Source organism: Entelurus aequoreus, linkage group LG05, assembly GCF_033978785.1.
Source record: "Entelurus aequoreus isolate RoL-2023_Sb linkage group LG05, RoL_Eaeq_v1.1, whole genome shotgun sequence".
Taxonomy (NCBI): Eukaryota; Metazoa; Chordata; class Actinopteri; order Syngnathiformes; family Syngnathidae; genus Entelurus; species Entelurus aequoreus.
In genome coordinates this window covers 78,316,798-78,341,497 of record NC_084735.1, presented here as the reverse complement: position 1 = coordinate 78,341,497, position 24,700 = coordinate 78,316,798, and the positions used below count along the sequence as shown (strand labels likewise).

The 24,700-nt window shown below is 38.8% G+C and overlaps 1 protein-coding gene across 2 annotated transcripts; it reads right to left on the bottom strand.

Annotated features, from left to right (window-relative positions):
* Positions 1–2,222: 2,222 nt before the first annotated feature.
* On the bottom strand, positions 2,223–23,848 carry LOC133651064 (solute carrier family 35 member F2-like). 2 transcript variants are annotated; one of them, XM_062048975.1, is made up of 9 exons: positions 23,510–23,848; positions 19,958–20,058; positions 19,669–19,841; positions 13,924–14,051; positions 12,937–13,096; positions 12,696–12,852; positions 6,600–6,652; positions 5,237–5,391; positions 2,223–3,843 (listed from the first exon to the last, which is right to left on the bottom strand). In XM_062048975.1, the coding sequence occupies exons 2-9, from the start codon at positions 20,044–20,046 to the stop codon at positions 3,637–3,639; spliced, it is 1,122 nt and encodes a 373-aa protein (XP_061904959.1). In that variant the 5' UTR covers positions 20,047–20,058; positions 23,510–23,848; the 3' UTR covers positions 2,223–3,636. The 2 variants fall into 2 exon arrangements, with proteins under 2 accessions (XP_061904959.1, XP_061904961.1); XM_062048977.1 differs by lacking the exon at positions 23,510–23,848 and adding an exon at positions 23,237–23,348.
* Between the last annotated feature and the right edge of the window lie 852 nt (positions 23,849–24,700).

The window sequence follows — 24,700 nt, the reverse complement described above, 5'->3', positions numbered from 1 at the left end:
GGTACTGACCACCTGTGTGAAGTTGGACCTCTTATCATTGCAAATAATTTTTTTTAAAACCAAAAAAACACTGCCATTGGTGTGTGCCATAAAAAATGGGTGCAGTTAGTTTTTAGGTTATTATTTTTTTAATAATTTTTTAGGTTATTCTAAAATACTTTGTATGACTAGTGACGTCATACGTACCCTGTCAAAAGTTTACATACACTTGTAAAGAACATAATGCCATGGCTTGTTTTTAATGAATATTTAGGCCTACTACGCTACTGTGTTTTAACGTTGGCCATTATGGTGGTACTTGGAGAGCCAATAGTGTTCTCTGAGGTGGTACTTATTGGGTAGCACAGGGGTCCCCAAACTACGGCCCACCCGCGCCTAAAATCCGGCCCGGGGGTAGTCCCGAGTGAAAATGAAAAAGAAATGATACATTTTTCTATTTTTTTTAATTATAATTTTTTAAATCTATCTAAGCCTTAGATACTACAAACTACGGCCCGCGGGCTGGATACGGCCCCCCCAGCGTCCAAAATCCGGCCCGCGGGAAGTCCCAAGTTAAAAAAAATTTAAAAATAAATTTTTTTTTGTATTATTATTTTTTTTAAAGTTTGTCCTTACTAGTCCATTTTTTACCGTCTCCTACCCACTCAGGCAAATCATATTGTCTAAAAATGCATTTTACCATCGATAACGCGATAGCGCGAGGAATATTTATGTATATATATATATATATATATATATATATATATATATATATATATATATATATATATATATATATATATATATATACACGAACGCCTCCCTAGGGAGGTGTTTAGGACACGTCCGACCGGTAGGAGGCCACGGGGAAGACCCAGGACACGTTGGGAAGACTATGTCTCCCGGCTGGCCTGGGAACGCCTCGGGATCCCCATGGAAGAGCTAGACGAAGTGGCTGGGGAGAGGGAAGTCTGGGCTTCCCTGCTTAGGCTGCTGCCCCCGCGACCCGACCTCGGATAAGCGGAAGAAGATGGATGGATGGATGGATGGATATATATATACACACATATAGACACATATACATATATATATACATATATACACATATATATATATATATGTATATATATGTATATATATATATATATATACACATATACATATATACAGTATATACATAGACATATACACACACATATATACACATTTAAATATACATATATATACACACACACACATTTACATATAATATATATATATATATATATATATATATATATACACATATATATATATATATATACATATATATATATATATATATATATATATATATATATATATATATATATATATATATATATATATATATATATATAGTGCGGCCCCCAGCCAAATTGTTTTACCCCAATGCGGCCTCTGAGTCAAAAAGTTTGGGGACCCCTGATCCAAGGGGTCTCCAAACCACGGCCCGCGGGCCAGATACAGCCCGCCAGCGTCCAAAATCCGGCCCGCCGGTAGTCCTGAGTAACAAAACTTTTTATTTTTTTTTAATAATGTTTTTAATCTATCCTTTCTAGCCCATCCATCAATCCATTTCCTACTGCTTGTTACCCTCGGGGTCTGCTAGCCGCTCAGGCAAATCACATTGTCTAAAAATGTATTTTCCCATCGATAACGTGACATCATCACGATCGCGCCGCAGTGTCGGGTAATCTGTAATAAGACATACAATCGTGGTCAAAACTTTACATACACTGGGTGGCGTGGCAAAGTTGGTAGAATGGCCGTGCCAGCAATCGGAGGGTTGCTGGTTACGGGGGTTCAATCCCCACCTTCTACCATCCTAGTCACGTCCGTTGTGTCCTTGGGCAAGACACTTCACCCTTGCTCCTGATGGCTGCTGGTTAGCGCCTTGCATGGCAGCTCCCTCCATCAGTGTGTGAATGTGTGTGTGAATGTGGAAATACTGTCAAAGTGCTTTGAGTACCTTGAAGGTAGAACAGTGCTATACAAGTATAACCCATTTATCATTATATTTAAAGAACATAATGTCATTGAGTTTCCAATCATTTCTACAACTCTTATTTTTTTGTGATAGAGTGATTGGAGCACATACTTGTTGGTCACAAAAAACATTCATGAAGTTTGGTTCTTTTATGAATTTATTACTGAAAATGTGAGCAAATGTGCTGGGTGAAAAGTATACATACAGCAATGTTAATATTTGCTTACATGTCCCTTGGCAAGTTTCACTGCAATAAGGCACTTTTGGTAGCCATCCACAAGCTTCTGTTGAATATTGGACCACTCCTCTTGACACAATTGGTGCTGTTCAGCTGAATTTGTTGGTTTTCTGACATGGACTTGTTTCTTCAGCATTGTCCACATGTTTAAGTAAGTACTTTAGGAAGACCATTCTAAAAATTCTAGCCTCTTTTAGCCATTCCTTTACCACTTTTGACGTGTGTTTGGGGTCATTGTCCTGTTGGAACACCCAACTGCACCCAAGACCCAACCTCCGGGCTGATGATTTTAGGTTGTCCTGAAGAATTTGGAGGTAATCCTCCTTTTTTGTTGTCCCATTTACTCTCTGTAAAGCACCAGTTCCATTGGCAGCAAAACAGGCCCAGAGCATAATACTAGCACCACCATGCTTGACGGTAGGGATGGTGTTCCTGGGATTGAAGGCCTCACCTTTTCTCCTCCAAACATATTGCTGGGTATTGTGGCCAAACAGCTGCATTTTTGTTTCAGCATAAGCATTATTGTACTGTAAAAAAAATAAAGGTCAAAACAAAAAAAAAGGTACATTTCACCTCAGGAGTCACTTTGCAGAAAAATCATCTAAACATTTAATTGTAAACAAAAGATACAGCATGTCATCTTAAGGCAAAAATGACTTTTTTTGGACTGATTTTGTTGTTAACACTACAAAGCGTACATTTTACATATAAACCACTTTAAAAAAAATTTGGGTACAGCATTACGTAAAAAAATAAAACAGCAGAAATGTCCATTCCAAAAAAATGCGATTATGAGGATAAGTCAGCTTTTCAATCATATATTAAGATATACAACATTCAAATAGCTTTGTTCGGTTACAAAATCGGATGAAGACAGAAAAATTAAAAGACAACATCATACTTTAACAGTAAATAATAAGCAGTAAACAAAAGCCCCTTCCCCACTTTATCACATTAACCAAAAGTTCCAAGAAGTACAGTGTTAGTTTCGGGACATTTAGTAAATGTGGTAGAAAAAGGGCAAATAATGGCAGTAAAAAAAAAAAAAGATCTCCAGGGGTTTCAGCATCATTGGGGGTTTTTTAAACGGAGAATAAAACCTACAGAGGAAATGGAAACAGTGGCAATAAAAAAGGCAAATAATCTAAAAGAGGCCAGATTAAAGAACACATGCCACACAGTAAACAGTTTAGAAGAGTAGAATATAAAATAGTATAAATAGAAAATACTTTGGTGTAACATAAGCACCACATAGCAGTGCAGTAACATCTGTGATTTGACGACAATCTATCAGTAGTTCTTCTAGGAATGCTTTTGTAACAACAATGTCACGGTGGCCTTTATCCACATACCACAACCACTCTGATGACCTCCAGCTGCTTTTCTTACAACAGAAAGTCTTCTTCTGTGGTCACAGGGCGGCGACTACCATCAAGCCGCCGTTTCTCGGCACGCCGTCTCCGTTTGCCGGCAGCAGGCGGTCCGAGGCGCTCTGAGCCTCCTGGTCTGAAGGGTCCACGGTGTCGGGCTCAGGCTGAGCGGCGTAGGTGGGCATGGCGTTGAACGTGACGAAACCCACCATGATGAAGATGAACGCCATGATGTACAGCCCCGAGAACTGGATAGGGCATCAATGACAATAACAACCGTCAAAATAATAACAGCGGTATTTTACACAATCACTTTTAAAGATAAAGACAAAGAATATACCATTGATATCAATACATCAAACTACAGCTTGTATTTCCCTCCTTTTTACTGGTCACATGACTTGATTGTGAGCTGCTAAGCAGAATTTGTACAGGATGCCTCAGAGTTGTTGGCACATTGGGTTTTTTCTGACGTTAAAAACTAAGAAAAAATAAATAATAAAAAATAAATAATCTTAGTAACAACAATACAGTTAAGTACAGCAATAGAAACAAATACTTCACGATAAATACACATTTAGAAAATTTAATAATTAATAATTGTTCATTTTTTCATATCCAAAAAGGAGTGGGAAGTAGTGAAACTTATTTACTCCCAAGTTTAAAAAAAAAAAAAATGGTTTGGGAGTCCCAACCAATTTTTTAATTTTTTTTTAAATTTTTTTTTTTGCAATGCTCAGAGTCCTGATGTTGTTGCCATCATTACTGACGAAAAAGCAGTCCAGAAATCAAATTACATTTCAAATGTATAATTTTTTAAATATTTAAATAATTATATTATCCAATAAGTCAATGGTAACAAATCCCATATTTATAAATTAAACACCTGGCTTTCTAATCATTATTATATACAATGATTCATTTCCTGGTCGTATTGCAATACATTATCAATATCTTTTACTCACGCATAAATATTATTATTATTACTTTCTACATTTGAACACCTGTGATGCTCCTGCCCACTGTTTCCATGGCAACACGGGGCAGACGGCAATACACGGCAGTGCAACACCGTGCACAACTCTACATAATGAGTCCATACAAACATAACTATTAAGTTATCAGTAAGTGGACCCCGAGTGAAGGCTTATAAATTGGTTATTAATACTGTATGAAGTCTTAATAACATGTGAGCCCAGCGAGGTAAAAAAAAGAATAGAGGAATTGAACATTATCAGGGATCAAAAGTCTTTGTCGTACCACTGCAGTTTGAGAATCACTGGGCTAGAAGAATGGCGTCATTCCACTAAATAGAGGACATCTGGGATCCCTGTTAAAAGCCATCAGATAATAGCCAAGATTAGGTCTTAAATGTCTACATATTATTTATTTTTTTTCCCCAGTATGTGGCCTCTTTAAAATGGTATTTAGAGTTTTGCTTGCGGTTGGCAAAAAGAGCCCACACACTAATTCCAAATAATCAAAAAGGATTTAAAAAAGGTTTTATATGTAGTAACTTTAAGAGTGTGTAATAAAAACATTTAGATGACGAAAATGCTCACATTAGAAAAGCACTTTATCTAATATGCAAGGCAGACAGCGAGTTGTTTTGTGACGTGCATACACAGGTACTCTACTCACCGTGTAGTGGAAGAGGAAGATGCCACAAAATAGGCTGAAGAGGGCGGCGGTGAGCAGCGAGAGGTTGACGGCGGTGGCGCTCGTCCGCTTCACCACCACGGGCATGAAGCTGTACAGCGCGAACATGCAAAGCACGTACGCCACAAACAGCATGGCTACACGACGACAACAACAACACACGAGTTAGAGACAGTCATAACGTGTGGTTAACAGAACGTGTAAAGCAGGGGTCACTAATGCGGTGCCCGCGGGCACCAGGTAGCCCGTAAGGACCAGATGAGTAGCCCGCCGGCCTGTTCTAAAATTGCTCAAATAGCAGCACTTACCAGTGAGCTGCCTCTATTTTTTAAATTGTATTTATTTACTAGCAAGCTGGTCTCGCTTTGGCCGACATTTTTAATTCTAAGAGAGACAAAACTCAAATAGAATTTGAAAATCCAAGAAAATATTTTAAAGTCTTGGTCTTCACTTGTTTAAATAAATTCATTAATTATTTTACTTTGCTTCTTATAACTTTCAGAAAGACAATTTTAGAGAAAAAATACAACCTTAAAAATGATTTTAGGTTTTTTAAACACATATACCTTTTTACCTTTTAAATTCCTTCCTCTTCTTTCCTGACAATTTAAATCAATGTTCAAGTAAATTTATTTTTTTTATTGTAAAGAATAATAAATACATTTTAATTTAATTCTTCATTTTAGCTTCTGTTTTTTCGACGAAGAATATTTGTGAAATATTTCTTCAAACTTATTATGATTAAAATTCAATCTAGAAAATCTGTACAATCAAATTTAAATCTTATTTCAAAGTCTTTTGAATTTCTTTTAAAATTTTTGTTCTGGAAAATATAGAAGAAATAATGATTTGTCTTTGTTAGAAATATAGCTTGGTCCAATTTGTTATATATTCTAACAAAGTGCAGATTGGATTTTAACCTATTTAAAACATGTCATCAAAATTCTAAAATTAATTTTAATCAGGAAAAATTACTAATGATGTTCCATAAATTCTTTTTTTAATTTTTTCCAAAAAGATTCGAATTAGCTAGTTTTTCTCTTCTTTTTTTCGGATGAATTTTGAATTTTAAAGAGTCGAAATTGAAGATAAACTATGTTTCAAAATTTAATTGTCATTTTTTGTGTGTTTTCTCCTCTTTTAAACCGTTCAATTAAGTGAAAATATCATTAATTATTAATAATAACATAGAGTTAAAGGTAAATTGAGCAAATTGGCTATTTCTGGCAATTTATTTAAGTGCGTATCAAACTGGTAGCCCTTCGCATTAATCACTACCCAAGAAGTAGCTCTTGGTGTCAAAAAGGTTGGTGACCCCTGGTGTAAAGTAATGACATTGCCTTACCGACGTGAAAGTTCCATTTGATTTCCTTGACAGCGCTGATTTCAAGCGCAGCTCTGCAAACGACAACATGTTTAAACATGAGGAAATTAATTAAAATACAAGCTGTAAAAATACAAAGGTCCCATTATCAGGCATGTGATTTGACCACAATGAAAAAGACTGAAAACATTTCCGGGGGTCTGGGGGACGAAGACGAAGGTCCAGGGCGGCGCCCTGGTGGGGGGACAAGGGGGGCAACGCCCCCCCGAAGCTCCTGGTTTTTCACCAATTTAACATGCTAAAATTAACAAAGACAGCACCATTTGAAGAAAATATTTTAGTGTTTAAAGACATGAAAACATCATTAATAGAACATACATAACCCAATTATCCTAATGAATCACTGTATATGGTTCAGTCCCAACAGTATTTAGTCACTAATATTTACATCTTGTGTTCATTTCACATCCACAGGTGTCACATCGATCAGTGTTATTATCTACAGTTTATTTACAGTATTACCACATTACTTCAGTTCATGTAATGTAATGTAATGTAAACATTTCATTCTTTTCGCCAAAATAGGATATACATTTATGAAAATAATTAAACATGTTTAGTATTGTTTACTCATATTTGAAAATAGGAAATAATAATAATGTGAGGACACTGACATATTGCATGAAACAAGTGTGAAAATATTTACCTTCAAGATTGTTACACCACTGACAATAGTTTCAACAGACTACAAAAGAACATAATATTACAAAATAGTATTATATGCAAATTTATTTCAAATAAATTGTTAACTGGAATCAATAATGCGACTCTTTGAATTTCTGTAATTTCATAATATATTTTCACATGGCTTTTTATTTTTTAGAAAAACCCATTTATATTTCGCAAAGCAATAATTGGTTAATATTTCAAACAAACATGCGTATTTCGCAAGCAAATATTTTTTAGCTTAGCTCATTATTAACAACCCTGTCTGCAACTGAAGTGGGCGGATCTTTCCTCTCCATGTCTACGGCAGTTTAAACAAAGGATGAAGTCCGTAAGGTTTGCTCACTTTCGGTTGACATCCAAAAGTACCAGCTAGTGAAAAGTTTGTTTTCCTTGCTTCAAGTTGTTTCGTATGTTTTTGGCGTTTCGCATGTACTTCCAAAGCCTTGAAACCTCGTGATCCATAGTCAATATTATCATGACACCACGTGCACAAAACCTTTCCGGGACGATCGATTTTCCGAATAAAATCACCGAACAAAGTCGTAACTTCCTTCTTCCCAACAGTATCAGTGATTTCCCTTTCCATCCAGTCCCATCGGAACTTATTTTTGACATGTTTATCAATTTCTTTTACTCGTAAAGCGTCCTTTCTCTCGAGAACCGACATTGTTTACATATGGAAAATGGCCGTATAGTAACCATTATGAATGATGACGTTATTAACGTCATCATTCATAACAGATGTCCTGATTGGTCACAAGGAACATATCGACCAATCAACTACGGCGTAATATAAACTACGTCTCGAATCTTGATTTAGGGTCGGGAAAAAAAACGGAAAAACGGGAGATCATTTTTTTTCCCCCCCGAGATTAGAAAAGACGAAATTCCGACTTTAGACGGAAAAATCACATGCCTGCATTATGCAAAACCCACATTTCTTGGCTCCCGTTTGTGTATTTGGGATCCCCATAAGAGGCGAAAATGTGAATTCCAACCATTATAAAAACAGTTTTGTCTCTTTCCAGACAAGCTGTTTTTGATTTGCCCTGACTTGTGACCTCAGCAGATATCTCAATACATCGTAGAGGTTTACTTAAAAGAGCTTTGCCATTATAGTCTGAAGTTGGAGTCAATAACTTCCTTCTTTTTCTCAATCCTCTTGTTGTGGGGCAGACTGCCTCGTACATGCACATGCATCCTCCGCTGTTGCCATTTCTAATACAAAGAGGCGTATTCCGTATTTTCCGGACAATAGAGCGCTCTGTTATATATTCATGATTAATTACAGGTTATTATTTGCTTGCATAAATAAAATTTGCTGAAGTAAATAACCCAACATTTGGATACAAACGCAATGTGGTAGTCAGAATATCGTACAGGAACGTTTTTTTTTTAAATGTTTTACTGAACTGCGAGTCATTGATTTTGTCAACATTTGTTGACAGTAAGTATAGTAAGAATTAAGTGCACATTTTGAAAGTCTCTGCAATAATATAGCAAACTAGGTACAGCTGTACAGTATATTGATATGGTAATAAAGACACCCACAAAAAACTTTACATAGTGCACCATCTGCATTTACTCGTCCTAAGTTTGACCAGCTGTTTAAACAAATGTAAGCCATTTTTCATTTTGTTGGCGCAGTTGGACCGGACGTGACGTGTCACGCTATTACTGTGAAGCCAGAAGTGCCTTGACGAGAAGCCCGTGTGTTGAGAGAGGTGACGGTTGTCAATAAAGAACGTGCCTTTCGATTCCCTCGTTGTGATCTGTCTTTTCCGCTGGCCTTCGTCTAAATACAATCCCTCGGTTACTTACACTACCGTTCAAACGTTTGGGGTCACCCAAACAATTTTGTGGAATAGCCTTCATTTCTAAGAACAAGAATAGACTGTCGAGTTTCAGATGAAAGTTCTCTTTTTCTGGCCATTCTGAGCGTTTAATTGACCCCACAAATGTGATGCTCCAGAAACTCAATCTGCTCAAAGGAAGGTCAGTTTTGCAGCTTCTGTAACAAGCTAAACTGTTTTCAGATGTGTGAACATGATTGCATAAGGGTTTTCTAATCATCAATTAGCCTTCTGAGCCAATGAGCAAACACATTGTACCATTAGAACACTGGAGTGATAGTTGCTGGAAATGGGCCTCTATACACCAAAAACCAGACATTTGCAGCTAGAATAGTCATTTACCACATTAGCAATGTATAGAGTGTATTTCTTTAAAGTTAAGACTAGTTTAAAGTTATCTTCATTGAAAAGTACAGTGCTTTTCCTTCAAAAATAAGGACATTTCAATGTGACCCCAAACTTTTGAACGGTAGTGTACACAAACAAGCTTATTTACTTTTTCAGATGACAGCGCTGATTTTTTTTGTACAAACTACCTCTGGTTTGTACGATGTTAGTTGGCGACATGAACGACATCTTGCAGTACTTAGACGTTAATGTCCTTCATGCGGTGGCTGTCCATTTAAAAAGGCATTATTTAATTTATCTGTGGTAAACGCAGATAAACACGGCCAGCATAGTTTGTTGTCCTCTGTTTGCTGTCCATGTCATGTTCATTATGTTTCGCTTTAAGTTGCTATTTTAAACTTGATGTGCGCCAATGTTAAGGCAGTTTGTCGCTGCAATATTAACTTACTAAATGACCTCAGTTTTATCTAAAGTTCAGTTGGAGTTTGTTTTAAAAGGCGCATACCACATCGCTCTAATCATCGTCACATGTGATCACTGCCTGTGCAATGCGCGCTGTTTTCCGGCGGTCAAAACAAACACTGTGATTAATCTTCATTAATTTATGGTAATGCCATATATATATATTTTTTTATTTTTGTTTGTATTTTTTTTATTAATCACATACTTTACCGTTGACAGCCCCAATAATAAAAAATTTAAAAAAATAATATATATATATATATATATACACTACCGTTCAAAAGTTTGGGGTCACCCAAACAATTTTGTGGAATAGCCTTCATTTCTAAGAACAAGAATAGACTGTCGAGTTTCAGATGAAAGTTCTCTTTTTCTGGCCATTTTGAGCATTTAATTGACCCCACAAATGTGATGCTCCAGAAACTCAATCTGCTCAAAGGAAGGTCAGTTTTGTAGCTTCTGTAAGGAGCTAAACTGTTTTCAGATGTGTGAACATGATTGCACAAGGGTTTTCTAATCATCGATTAGCCTTCTGAGCCAATGAGCAAACACATTGTACCATTAGAACACTGGAGTGATAGTTGCTGGAAATGGGCCTCTATACGCCTATGTAGATATTGCACCAAAAACCAGACATTTGCAGCTAGAATAGTCATTTACTACATTAGCAATGTATAGAGTGTATTTCTTTAAAGTTAAGACTAGTTTAAAGTTATCTTCATTGAAAAGTACAGTGCTTTTCCTTCAAAAATAAGGACATTTCAATGTGACCCCAAACTTTTGAACGGTAGTGTATATATATTTATATATGCAGTACAGGCCAAAAGTTTGGACACACCTTCTCATTCAATGCGGTTTCTTTATTTTCATGATTATTTACATTGTAGATTGTCACTAAAGGCATCAAAACTATAAATGAACACATGTGGAGTTATGTACTTAACAAAAAGAGGTGAAATAACTGAAAACATGTTTTATATTCTAGTTTCTTCAAAATAGCCACCCTTTGCTCTGGTTACTGCTTTGCACACTCGTGGCATTCTCCCGATGAGCTTCAAGAGGTAGTCACCTGAAATGGTTTTCACTTCACAGGTGTCATAGTTTTGATGCCTTCAGGGACAATCTACAACAGGGCTGTGAAATTCATTTTAGCTCAGGGGCCGAATGGAGGAAAATCTGTGCAAACGCGGGCAGGACTATTAAAATCATGGTATTAAAACTAAAAAATAAAGACAACTTCAGATTGTTTTCTTTGTCTTACTTTGGCCAAAAATAGAACAAACACATTAGGAAAATATTACAATAAAAATATAGAAAAAAATACCGGCATCGGTAAAGTTTAGATCCATGAAGGAAAGAAGAAAGTGAATGAACGTTTATAACTGAATAAATTGACATATGCATAAAAATGTGTTTTATTTTGTATTATTTTTTTAATTAATTACCGGTAAGTAACATTTATGACAACCTTTTTCCAAAACACAATATAGAATGTGAGCTATAACAGGATAATGCATACATTTATCATTTGTTTTCAAAACGGTTACAAAAAAGTGGGACCCCAAAAATTTACTGTGGGACCCCATTTTTATGACTTGATGGGGTCCCTGGGACCCCAGTTTGAAAATTCCTAGCGCCAACACTGATGGAGTATTGGTGTGTGCAAAACGGCAGCAGGCGGCTGTGGCCTGCGGGCCGGTTCTAATACTAATCAAATATCATCCAGGGTAAACTGGGTATAACACATGGCACACTGACAAAGCTTAACCTATTGTTACTATAACAATCTGCAAGGTTAATGTAGGTTGCTTCTCTTTCTTCCCCTCCATTTTTCTGCATTCTTTCGTATCTCAAGTTATCATTACGTATATGTATTGTTGCATTTGAACAATTGTATTGTTGATAATAAAGGTAAAGTACTGGTATTGTTTATTATCAATAGCACTATTTCTATTGGTATTCATATTGCTCCATTTTTAGTGTAATAATGCTCATTGTCATTTCTGTATTTTTTTTAAAATTTTCGCTAACTGCTTATTTGCTATTACTTTTACCATCATATTTGTACATGTCGTATTTGCTGATGTTGCTCTGTTGTTGTTGTTGTTGTTGTGTTTGCTGTTGTTGTTTTTGTCTCTCTGTCTAATCCCCCTCTTGTCCCCACAATTCCCCCCTCTGTCTTCCTTTTTCTCTCTTTCTATCCCCTCCTGCTCCGGCCCGGCTGCACCAAATGATAATATAAATACATTTAATAAAGTCAAAATACAAGTAAGGCAACAAGAGAAGTATCCTACACTTCTCTTTTGTAAAGTAAATCTGAACAGCCGATATGGGCATCTACATCTGCTATATGATTTGCCCGAGAAGCTGGGCAGGACATTATAAAAAAAAGAAGAAAAAAAAAAAAATCATCCCGGGGGCCATAGATAATTCATTCGCGGGCCTACAATGTAAATAGTCATGAAAATAAAGAAAAGCCATTGAAATGAGAAGGTGTGTCCAAACTTTTGGCCTGTACCGTACACACACACACACACACACGCACAACACACACATACAAAACACGCACACACCACCTGTAGTTGCAGGGTGTGTGGTCTGTAAAAGTGTGTCTAATTAACGGCGGAACAAAAACAACAACAACTGTGCCTGTCAGCAAGTGTCCAATATACTCTCTTTAAATCTCATTGGATGTTGCCGGTGTACCAATCAAGTGACAACTTACAGCTGGATTCCACTGATGATCGTCCCAAAGAAGCCCATCATACCCAAGAATTCCACCCGGCTCAGGTTCTTCACAGTGAACTCCTGGCATATGTTGGACGCGGCGTAGAGGACGGCGCTGATCAGGACCAAGCTGTCGCCCAGCACCACATCACTGGCTGCATGGTGAACAGGGACAACAAGAATGACGCGGGAGAAGAGGGAGGAGGGACACTGAAGCGGAGCCACAAAAGTGTCCTTACTGGAACCCTGGTCTCTCCCCGACAGGACGTCGGCACCGACCATGGCGGCCACGCCCAGCAGGCACACAGTGACGGCGATGAAGTGGAGCAGCTTGTAGCGGGTCTTCAGGAGGAACCAGGACATGAGCATCAGCACCGGCACGACAAAGCAGTTCAGCAGCTGGAACACAGGTTGTGTTAAAATGTTATCGCACAACTGCAGAGCGGTGCATTCATTTATTAGAGGTAAGGCCTTTAGTGGAGCGGAGGCTTTTAGATATCCAAATGAACTTAAGTAATAATAGGGGTATTTCGATCCGATATTGACATCGTACCTCAGATATCAGCAAAAAAATAAGCATCTTGCATCTAAAATCTCCGACATAAGCTCCGATACAAGCAGTCCTGTGTCGCGTTTACTCGTGGAAAGCTTAAAAGCCAATTAACACTTACAGTAAATGTCCTCCAATAAACACACAAGGTTGGTCTTTCCTTGTATTATAGTGAAAATTTACAAAAAGTAAAGATGGTAGACTATAGGCTGCTAGGAGCTAGCAGCTACACAATAGCACACAACCTAGATATAGGTAATAAGTGTCCTTCATTAAACAGTTTAAAAAACATGTATCAATATAATCAGGTATCAAATAATTATAGTTGCATCTTACTTACATATACAAAGTCTCCAAGGATAGAAGCATATTAGAAAGTGTCCAGTAACAAACGTGTCCGCATTATTCAACTTATTAGCTTAACTTAATGAATTATTAGGTGAATGTTTTTCATATCGACTATCATTCTCTGAGTAATTTCACTTGATCAAACAGTTTCTAACATTCCACAAAATAAAAGTATGACAGATTCTTGCTGATATCGTATCCAGTCAATGTCGGTATCTGCCAATAGTCAAGGCTCCGATATCGGTTTAGGATCCGAAGTGAATAAGTTGTACCAGCACCCTCTTAGTAATAATATTTTATATTATGGTTAAAAGTGGTTTCCTCATACCTGGATGCTGGTCAGCGTGGTATAGCGGTAGGCCATGACCACAGTGTAGTTTGCCTCCACATCTGCCAGACCCATCAGCAGATACTTCCACCACTTGGTCTTCAACACCTGAAAGACGTTGCGATCCCCTGTCGACGCAAACAAAGACATATAACGTTACTGATCTTTACATGTTGGTGCAGATTTAGTCATCTACTTTCTTTTTTAATTCAGTCTGATTAGAGCAAAGTGGGGCAGTGACCCACCATATCCAAGATATAAAGATACCGCAATTCATTATAAAAAGCATTACTGCCGTCTGCAGGACTTAAGGGGAACTGCATTCTCTCAACATACGAATATCCAGCAAAGCGTGTAAAAAAAAGACATGTTTTTGTACAAGATGATCAAAATACATCACTGAATATGAATGTACTCGGTAAAATGTCAAATAATTTTTCATATGGTCAATTCATTTGTTTGAAACTTGAAATATACACTACCGTTCAAAAGTTTGGGGTCACCCAAACAACTTTGTGGAATAGCCTTCATTTCTAAGAACAAGAATAGACTGTCGAGTTTCAGATGAAAGTTCTCTTTTTCTGGCCATTTTGAGCGTTTAATTGACCCCACAAATGTGATGCTCCAGAAACTCAATCTGCTCAAAGGAAGGTCAGTTTTGTAGCTTATGTAACGAGCTAAACTGTTTTCAGATGTGTGAACATGATTGCACAAGGGTTTTCTAATCATCAATTAGCCTTCTGAGCCAATGAGCAAACACATTGTACCATTAGAACACTCTAGTGATAGTTGCTGGAAATGGGCCTCTATACACCTATGTAGATATTGCACCAAAAACCAGACATTTGCAGCTAGAATAGTCATTTACCACATTAGCAATGTATAGACTGTATTTCTTTAAAGTTAAGACTAGTTTAAAGTTATCTTCATTGAAAAGTACAGTGCTTTTCCTGTGACCCCAAACTTTTGAACGGTAGTGTACTTTTTTAAATGTATCTAATTACTTTATTTTATGATGCTGTAGCGCATTGAAGTGTCAATGCAACATAAATTCAATAAATGATTAAAAAATGTATTAAATAAAAATATAGGTTGTGCACACAATATACATACATACATACATATGTGTATGTATATATATATATATATATATATATATATATATATATATATATATATATATATATATATATATATATATATAATGACATTCAATTTAATGAAACATTTCATAAACTAGTTTACAAAACACAGGATAAGTTGTAAATCCCTTTGTGCTGGCACATACTTGAGAGTGTTTGGTGATGACTGGTGGAATGGTGGATCGGTGCTTTGCAATTTGGACGCATCATCAGTAGTGTGCCCCTGGGTCACTGAGCGTTTCGGCCTTATCACGAGACACCCTCTCCAGGGGTGGCCAGCCACAGGGTGATTGGCCCAGGGCTTGCGTCAATCCCAATTAATCATGAGTTGCTTGGTGTTGAGCAGCAGACTTCTCATGGGACTATGCATGGCAGGGGCGTCCTTTTCCCTGAGTCAAGCCTAAGCTGACCGCATACCTCCTGGCTTGCTACTTGGGGGCCCAGCAGGGGTCTTTCCTCCTCATGAACAGCCACTGGCTGCCTCTTTCGGCTACCTCCGATGCAGCTTTGATGGCTATACACAGGCGTTGGCCTCGGACTCCCAGGTCTACAAGCAATTTGGTGGTAGATCTCGCCACAAAGCCTCTGCAGCCCACCTCCACTGGACGGACCTCAGTGTTCCAGCCACGATGTTGTGCTTCAGCTGCAAGCTCGGCATAGCGTTGGTGTTTTCGCTCGTATGTCTCATCCACTGAGTCCTCCCAGGGTACTGTGAGTTCGATGATGAAAACCTTTTTTTTGTGAAGGGGACCAGAGCACCACGTCCGGTCTCAGGGTGGTTACAGCAATCTCCGGAGGAAACGCAAGCTGCCGGCCAAGATCAACCAGCATCCTCCAGTCGCGGGCTAAGCATAGCTGGCCTCGCTCAGGTGGTATGGAGCCGCTCCTGACTACCTTAGCCCCTTCGCGGACAAAGGTAATGGCCTGCTGGTGGTTGGCTGCTGGTGGTGGTAGGGAGTTGATGGTAACTCGTTTGTCCTCCAGGGTGGACGCAAGGGTCTTTAGGACCTGATTGTGACGCCACTTGTAACGTCCTTGGGTGAGACTGGTTTTGCACCCTGTGAGAATGTGCTTGAGGGTGGCTGGCATGGAACAAAGGGCACACACCGGGTCTTCGCCGAACCACTGGTGAAGATTAACTGGTGTTGGAAGGATGTCGTATGTAGCTCTGATGACAAAGCTCAACTGCCTCGCTTCCATGGCCCACATGTCCTTCCAGCTGATCTTCCTCCTCTTCACACTGTCCCATCTCGTCCACTGACCCTGTTTGCCCAGAGAGACTGCCTTGGACCATCTTGCAGCCTCCTCCTGGCGGTGTACTTCGTCCACCACCATCTTCCTCCGTTCTGGTGCTGTGGCCTTACTCCAAGCTGGGCGGGTAGCTGTTAGCCCAAAGCCTCCTCTTCCTTGCTGGACATAGCCCACAATGTCAGCATGTCTGAGGGCTGCTGTTGCTTCTTCCACTGCTTTGGCTGGTCTCCATTTGCGCCATGTCACCAAGGTCGGTGCATTGTTGCTCACTACCAAGTCTCTGGATTCATTCAGTGTCATCTAGAGTCTTGTTTTTGCACACTTGAACTCCTCTGTGAGACTGGTGAGGGGCAGCTTGAGGATGCCATCTCCGTAGAGGCCTATGGTGGTAAGGCATCGTGGAACTCCGAGCCATTTTTTGATGTAGCCTGTGACTCCTCTTTCCAACTTCTCCACAGTTGAGATTGGGACCTCATAAACTGCGAGGGGCCACAGTATCCTGGGTAGGAGTCCGAACAGCAGGCACCAGGCCTTTAACTTTCCTGGCAGTTGGGTGTTATCGATGGACTGTAGGCCACTGCTGATATCCTTATGTAGTTGTTGCACCTGGTCTTTGTCCTTCAGGCTTGCATCATACCACCTGCCAAGGCTCTTTACAGGCTGCTCAGACACTGTTGGGATTGGGTCATCTCCGATGAAGAATTTCAGGTCCGAGAGCACTCCCTTCACAATTGAGATGCTTCGTGACTTGGATGGTTTGATCTTCATACGGGCCCAACTGATGTTCTCTTCCAGTTTTCTGAGAAGCCTCTTGGTGAATGGGACGGTGGCGGTCAACGTTGTAATATCGTCCATGTAAGCTCTGAGTGGGGGGAGGCGCTGGCCAGAGTCAACCCGCTGACCGCCTACCACCCACTTTGAGGCGCGGATGATGACCTCCATCGCCATCGTGAATGCCAGGGGTGAGATAGTGCATCCCGCCATGATGCCTACTTCCATTTCACATTTTATTTCATAAATTACCACAGTGGTTCTCAAACTAGTTTCACCAAGTAAATGGTAAATGGGTTATACTTGTATAGCGCTTTTCTACCTTCAAGGTACTCAAAGCGCTTTGACACTATTTCCACATTCACCCATTCACACACACATTCACACACTGATGGCGGGAGCTGCCATGCAAGGCCCTAACCACGACCCATCAGGAGCAAGGGTGAAGTGTCTTGCTCAAGGACACAACGGTCGTGACTAGGTTTGTAGAAGGTGGGGATCGAACAAGGAACCCTCAGGTTGCTAGCACGGCCACTCTCCCAACCTCGCCACGCCGTCCCTCAGTACCACCTCAGAAAAAACTTGGCTTTCCAAGAACAACCTTAATGATTAACATTAAAATACAGCAGCGTAGTAGACCTGTGTTCATTAAAAACAAGGCAGCGGTTTTATTTAACAAGTATATTTAATATTTTTGGCCACTGTAACATTACACACAGTTTGAAAAGCAAAAGTGCGTTTGAGTATTTAATTAAGCGATTTCTTGGCGTACCACGAGATGGAGCCCGGCAGTTTGATAATCACTGAACTAACATTTAAATGATCTATTTGTGTTTTTTTTGTTATTTTTTTTAAACACACAAAAAATGTCATAGCAAGGCACAAAAATAAATGCTTAAAAATAAAATAAGAAAGCTTAAAGGCCTACTGAAACCTACTACTACCGACCACGCAGTCTGATAGTTTATATATCAATGATGAAATCTTAACATTGCAACACATGCCAATACGGCCGGGTTAACTTATAAAGTGACTTTTAAAACTTCCCGGGAAATATCCGGCTGAAACGTTGCGGTATGATGACGTATGCGCGTGACGAAGTCAGAGTAACGGAAGTTATGGTACCCGTAGAATCCTATACAAAAAGCTCTGTTTTCATTTCATAATTCCACAGTATTTTGGACATCTTTTGCAATTTGTTTAATGAACAATGAAGGCTGCAAAGAAGACAGTTGTAGGTGGGATCTGTGTATTAGCAGCGGACTACAGCAACACACTAGCCGCGCTAGCCGCGCTAGCCGCCAACCTCACCTTGACTTCCTACGTCTCCGGGCCGCCAAACGCATCGGGTGAAGTCCTTCGTCCTTCTGCCGATCGCTGGAACGCAGGTGAGCACGGGTGTTGATGAGTAGATGAGGGCTGGCTGGCGTAGGTGGAGAGCTAATGTTTTTAGCATAGCTCTGTGAGGTCCCGTTGCTAAGTTAGCTTCAATGGCGTCGTTAGCACAGCATTGTTAACCTTCGCCAGCCTGGAAAGCATTAACCGTGTATTTACATGTCCACGGTTTAATAGTATTGTTGATTTTCTATCTATCCTTCCTTCTATCCTTTATTTTTTTGTTTCTATATGCAGTTAAAGCACGATGCTATCACCTTAGCTCGTAGCTAAAGCCTTTCGCCGATGTATTGTCGTGGAGATAAAAGGCACTGAATGTCCATTTTGCGTTCTCGACTCTCATTTTCAAGAGGATATAGTATCCGAGGTGGTTTAAAATACAAATCCGTGATCCACAATAAAAAAAAGGAGAGTGTGGAATCCAATGAGCCAGCTTGTACCTAAGTTACGGTCAGAGCGAAAAAAGATACGTCCATCACTGTCTCTCAAGTCCTTCACTGTAACGTTCCTCATCTACGAATCTTTCATCCTCGCTCAAATTAATGGGGTAATCATCACTTTCTCGGTCCGAATCTCTCTCGCTCCATTGTAAACAACGGGGAATTGTGAGGAATACTAGCTCCTGTGACGTCACGCTACTTCCGGTACAGGCAAGGCTTTTTTTTTATCAGCGAGCAAAAGTTGCGAACTTTATCGTCGATTTTCTCTATTAAATCCTTTCAGCAAAAATATGGCAATATCGCGAAATGATCAAGTATGACACATAGAATGGATCTGCTATTCCCGTTTAAATAAAAAAAAATCATTTCAGTAGGCCTTTAAACACTGGCTTTAAGAAAAGCAAACATATAACCACTGAGTCAAAACCATAAAATGCAATACATACAAACTCACATGCACTGCAGCCCCGAAATATTTAGTTGCTGTATGATGTGCGGTTTTGTGATGTTCTGCACTGCTTTTGTATTATGATCATAAATTTGTAAATATTGATTTAATGTATTAGAATATGCAGTAATGCATAACTCACACTCGGACTGGGGTTGCATATTAGTTGATTCGCTACAAACTTTATATGCAACACATATTATGGCATTGACTGTGATAAATTTGTAATATTGTGCACAGCATTTCTCCCTGACAAATAAACTAAAACAAAAATACATTCAAAAATTGTCTGGGATACCTTTGTGGGTGCAAAGAATGGTGGTGTAGACGAGCAGCAGCAGGGTGTAGTTGAGGAAGCTCTGCATCATGGGCGTGTGCACACCGGCGATGGCCAGGTACTCACAGCTCACCGCTGTGCCGCAGATCAACAAGGACAAGACCTGGCCCATGACCAGGGTCTTCAGCAGATCCCTGGAGGGAGGGCCAAAAACAGCAGCATGAGAAGATCATGCATACCACAGATTTGCAATTCAGCGCTCCCTCAAAGAAAGTCACAAAGAAATGAGGTTCGTGTTTGCACAACTCACCACGTAAAGACGCCCCTCAGCTTGGAATTGAACTGGACGCAGGTGGCCCTCAGTTTCCCACACATTTTCTCCTCCACTTGGCCCTCCATTGCTTGTCAGCTCTACAAGATTAAAAAGGAGGGAGACAAAAGACTTAAGGACGTTTTTTGAATTAAGGAGAGCATGGTAACAATTGCAATGGAATTGCTCATGATTCCAATAACTGCATCATATCAAGTAATGAGGAATTCACTTAAAAGTACAACCCACTTGCACGTCAGAGATGCTCGATGTTTCTAAAAAGGGCCAATTGCAAAAACAGTAGTCAAAGATCCTTTATACGGCGGGAATACTGAGGTGTTTTAGGAACATGCTGCAAAAAATGAAACCAGTTCTCTTGGGCAATCTACTTGCTTTTAAATGGAATTATTACTTCATCGTTTTAAATTATTTTGACCTGTTGTGGTATGACTGCTGTTGTTCTGTTGCATTGTCTTGTTCTGATTATTATTGAATTGAATTTGAATTACGGTAATTAATGGAAAACCCCTTGAGAGGCAGCATCTCGTTTTCAAGGGGGACCAAAGACATTTAAAATTAACACAATACGGTACAACACAGGACAAGTTACACAACAAACAATTACAGACAATCATTAAAGACAATTTTGCTCAGATACCTCTCAGCTCACACAACTCTCTCAGAATTTACAATATTTACAATAGAATAACGTATAATGCGGTACATACTATTTGTATGTTATTCTATTGTAAATATTGTAAATTCTGAGAGTTATCTGCTCACACAACTCTATAATAACATATAATGTAGGGCTGCACCTAACGATTCATTTGATAATCGATTAATCTGTCGATTATTACTTCGATTGATCGATTAATAATCGGATAAGAGAGACAAACTACATTTCTATCCTTTCCAGTATTTTAATGAAAAAAATAGCATACTGGCACCATACTTATTTTGATTATTGTTTCTCAGCTGTTTGTACATGTTGCAGTTTATAAATAAAGGTTTATTTAAAAAAATTAAAATTAAATTAAAAAAAAAAAAAATTGCCTCTGCCCATAGCATAGATCCAACGAATCGATGCCTAAATTAATCGCCAACTATTTTTATAATCGATTTTAATCGATGTAATCGATTAGTTGTTGCAGCCCTAATATAATGCAGTACATAGGCAGCACGGTGGCACAAGGGTTAGTGCATGTGCCTCACAATACGAAGGTCCTGAGTTCAATCCCGGGCTCGGGATCTTTCTGTGTGGAGTTTACATGTTCTCCCCGTGACTGCGTGGGTTCCCTGCGGGTACTCCGGCTTCCGCCAACCTCCAAAAACATGCACCTGGGGATAGGTTGATTGGCAACACTAAATTGGCCCTAGTGTGTGAATGTGAGTGTGAATGTTGTCATTCTGTCTGTGTTGGCCCTGCGATGAGGTGGCGACTTGTCCTGGGTGCACCCCGCCTCCCGCCCGAATGCAGCTGAGATAGGCTCGAGCACCCCCCGCGACCCCGAAAGGGACAAGCGGTAGAAAATGGATGAATGGATGGATAATGCAGTAGAAATGTAGAGGCAGGGATTTGTTTCTCACTTGTCACCTGGGATAGTGGGTGTGGCTATGTGTGTTTGTGGGCGGAATGTGTGTGGGGCTGAATTATTGCTGAATGAATAACTAATTTTTTGTCTTGTATAGAGAGAGAGTGAGGTAGGGTGCCCGTTACTTCTGTTGACCGCAAAAGGACCGCAAATCCCCTGCATGTAATGTGTTGTATTTTACTCAAAGGGAAAATAAATCACCCTCAAAACGCCAGTAATGACTTCATGTTGCATCCTTGGACCCTGCTTTCCACTCTCAATAACTAATTAGTTTCTGATAGTCACACAACAACAATAATTATTATTGTTTGATCGATTGATTGATTGAGAAGTTTGACATCTTAAAGAATTGAATCCATGTAATGCTTTAAAAAGGCAAATGGATGGCATAAAAAGCCAAAAGGCTTTTTTCCATTGTGGTCCATTAAATATTCATCACATTTGACACATTCAATAATAAAATATATATAACCTGTAACATGTATATAAAAAATTATGTTAAATGTTTTTATAAATTATGTACATATACACAGTATACATGTCAGGTGATTTGAAAAACAATATATTTAAAAAATGTGTGTGGGGGGGTATATATATACACTATGTACATGACACTATGTACATGACTATGCACATGTTGACTCCAAGAGTGTGCAAAACAGAATGAGAAAGTACATATACACTATAACTAGGGCTGCGAATCTTTGGGTGTCCCACGATTCGATTCAATATCGATTCTTAGGGTCACGATTCGATTATAAATCGATTTTTTCGATTCAACGCGATTCTCGATTCAAAAACGATATTTTTCCAATTCAAAACAATTCTCTATTCATTCAATACATAGGATTTCAGCAGGATCTACCCCAGTCTGCTGACATGCAAGCAGAGTAGTAGATTTTTGTGAAAAGCTTTTATAATTGTAAAGGACAATGTTTTATCAACTGATTGCAATAATGTAAATTTGTTTTAACTATTAAATGAACCAAAAATATGACTTATTTTATCTTTGTGAAAATATTGGACAGTGTGTTGTCAAGCTTATGAGACGCGATGCAAGTGTAAACCACTCTGACACTATTGTTCTTTTTTTATAAATGTCTAATGATAATGTCAATGAGGGATTTTTAATCACTGCTATGTTGAAATTGTTACTAATATTGATACTGTTGTTGATAATATTTATTTTTGTTTCACTACTTTTGGATTGTTCTGTGTCGTGTTTGTGTCTCCTCTCAATTGCTCTGTTTATTGCTGTTCTGAGTGTTGCTGGGTTTTGGAATTGGATTGCATTGTTATGGTATTGCTTTGTATTATTTTGTTGGATTGATTAATAAAAAAATAAAAATACAAATTAAAATTAAAAATTTATTTTTGAAAAATGATAATCGATACTGAATCGTACAACGTGAGAATCACGATTTGAATTCGAATCGATTTTTTCCCACACTCCTAACTATAACCACATATAATCCTGTTTGAAGCTTCGAAGAGTTGCTGGGGATCACATTTTGGTTCAGATCAGGTAGAGGTTGAGCTGAGCCGTGATTTTATGGCGGTTTTAACTTAATTGTAACTTTGTTTGTGCCGCCCTCTTTGTCAGGTCGCTCTTGAAAAAGAGATTTTAATTTCAACGAGTCTTTACCTGGTCAAATAAAGGAAATCGATTGAAAATGTTACCTACTGTACAGTTTTAAACTGAACCAGCGGGCTCTTCATGACGTCATTTCCGGGCTGGATTTGGCCTGTGGGCCGCCAGTTGAATATCACTGCTCTACAGCAAACTATGAACAGCATGCATGTTACATTCGGGCACTTTTTAAATGCCTTGAATTATACATTTTAGTACGTCTTGTATTGTAAATGACCACATATTGAAAAAATGAAAAAAATGCAGGCACTGTATATAACTTAAGATGACAACAATGTGAAAGACAATATGGTCAAGCAAGCTCACCTTTAAAGTTTTAAATTTAAAACAATGACGTTTCACAATAGTCCATTCAGGTCCAGAAGCACTCCTCCTGTCCTTGGGCAGCGTGTCGTTCCAAGTTTTATCATGCTGCCACACCGGAAGAGGCATTTCTCACCTCCCGTTCCTCCTCCTCCTCCCTCGAATATGACGTCCATTGAGACATTTATGTCCAGTGCAGCTATTAGCCGCTTCAGTTAATTTGTTTTGTCACCCCAACTTGTCAGTTGAAGCATTTGTTCGATTAGCTTGCAAGCCTTGCGTTGCTCCCGGTGTGGTGTTAGCACATATGTGTCGCGTGGCGATGACGTAACTACGGTCTCGACCAATCAGAGTGTTTTGTTGTTGTTACGTCATAATCCCGGAAGGCTTTCAAAACAACCGTGCCAAATGTAAACAATGTGGTAAATAACAAAACATTCTTCGACGGCAGCTGATTAAAATGATCAGAATATAACTTTGGATAGGGGGTGACAGCGTCACTGACAAATAGATTTAAATTAGATATGATATGTTAATATCAAATATAAAATATGAATACATATATATAAAATATAAAATTCCTCACTAAAAAAATCTGGAGTTTTTAATCCTCAACCAACAGAAGTTGCGTGAGGCCAATTGTAAGACAGCGAGTTGATTTAATCAGAAAGAACACCTGTCACAATTGCACTATTCCCTTGAATAAACAAATCACTTCAGAGTGTGACTGTGACCAAAGATAAACAAAAGCCATGGCAGTGATTACATCAGTAGGGGAAACTAAACTACTTATTTCCTGCCTCTTGTTCTGCTTGTTCTTCATAAGGAATGCATGTATATAAGACAATACATATATGTATACATACATATATGTATGTACGTATGTATGTATATATATATATATGTATATATACGTGTGTGTGTTGCTTTTGTTCTCAAATGTAGGATGGATTTGGGTTTGCTTCTGTCACACAGAATGATAACTAATACAAAAACGTTCTGGTCATAACTCATAGAAATAATGTCAAGGTCATCTTTTTATAGGCTACTGTACAGAAGATAACTACCCTTTATATATGTTCATTGGAGATTTTTTTTTCTTTTACTCCATAATGAAATAGGGTGTTAAATAGTGCTTGAAAATAGATCGTTTTATGATATAAAGATTGAGATAAATTGCATTTACGACTAAAT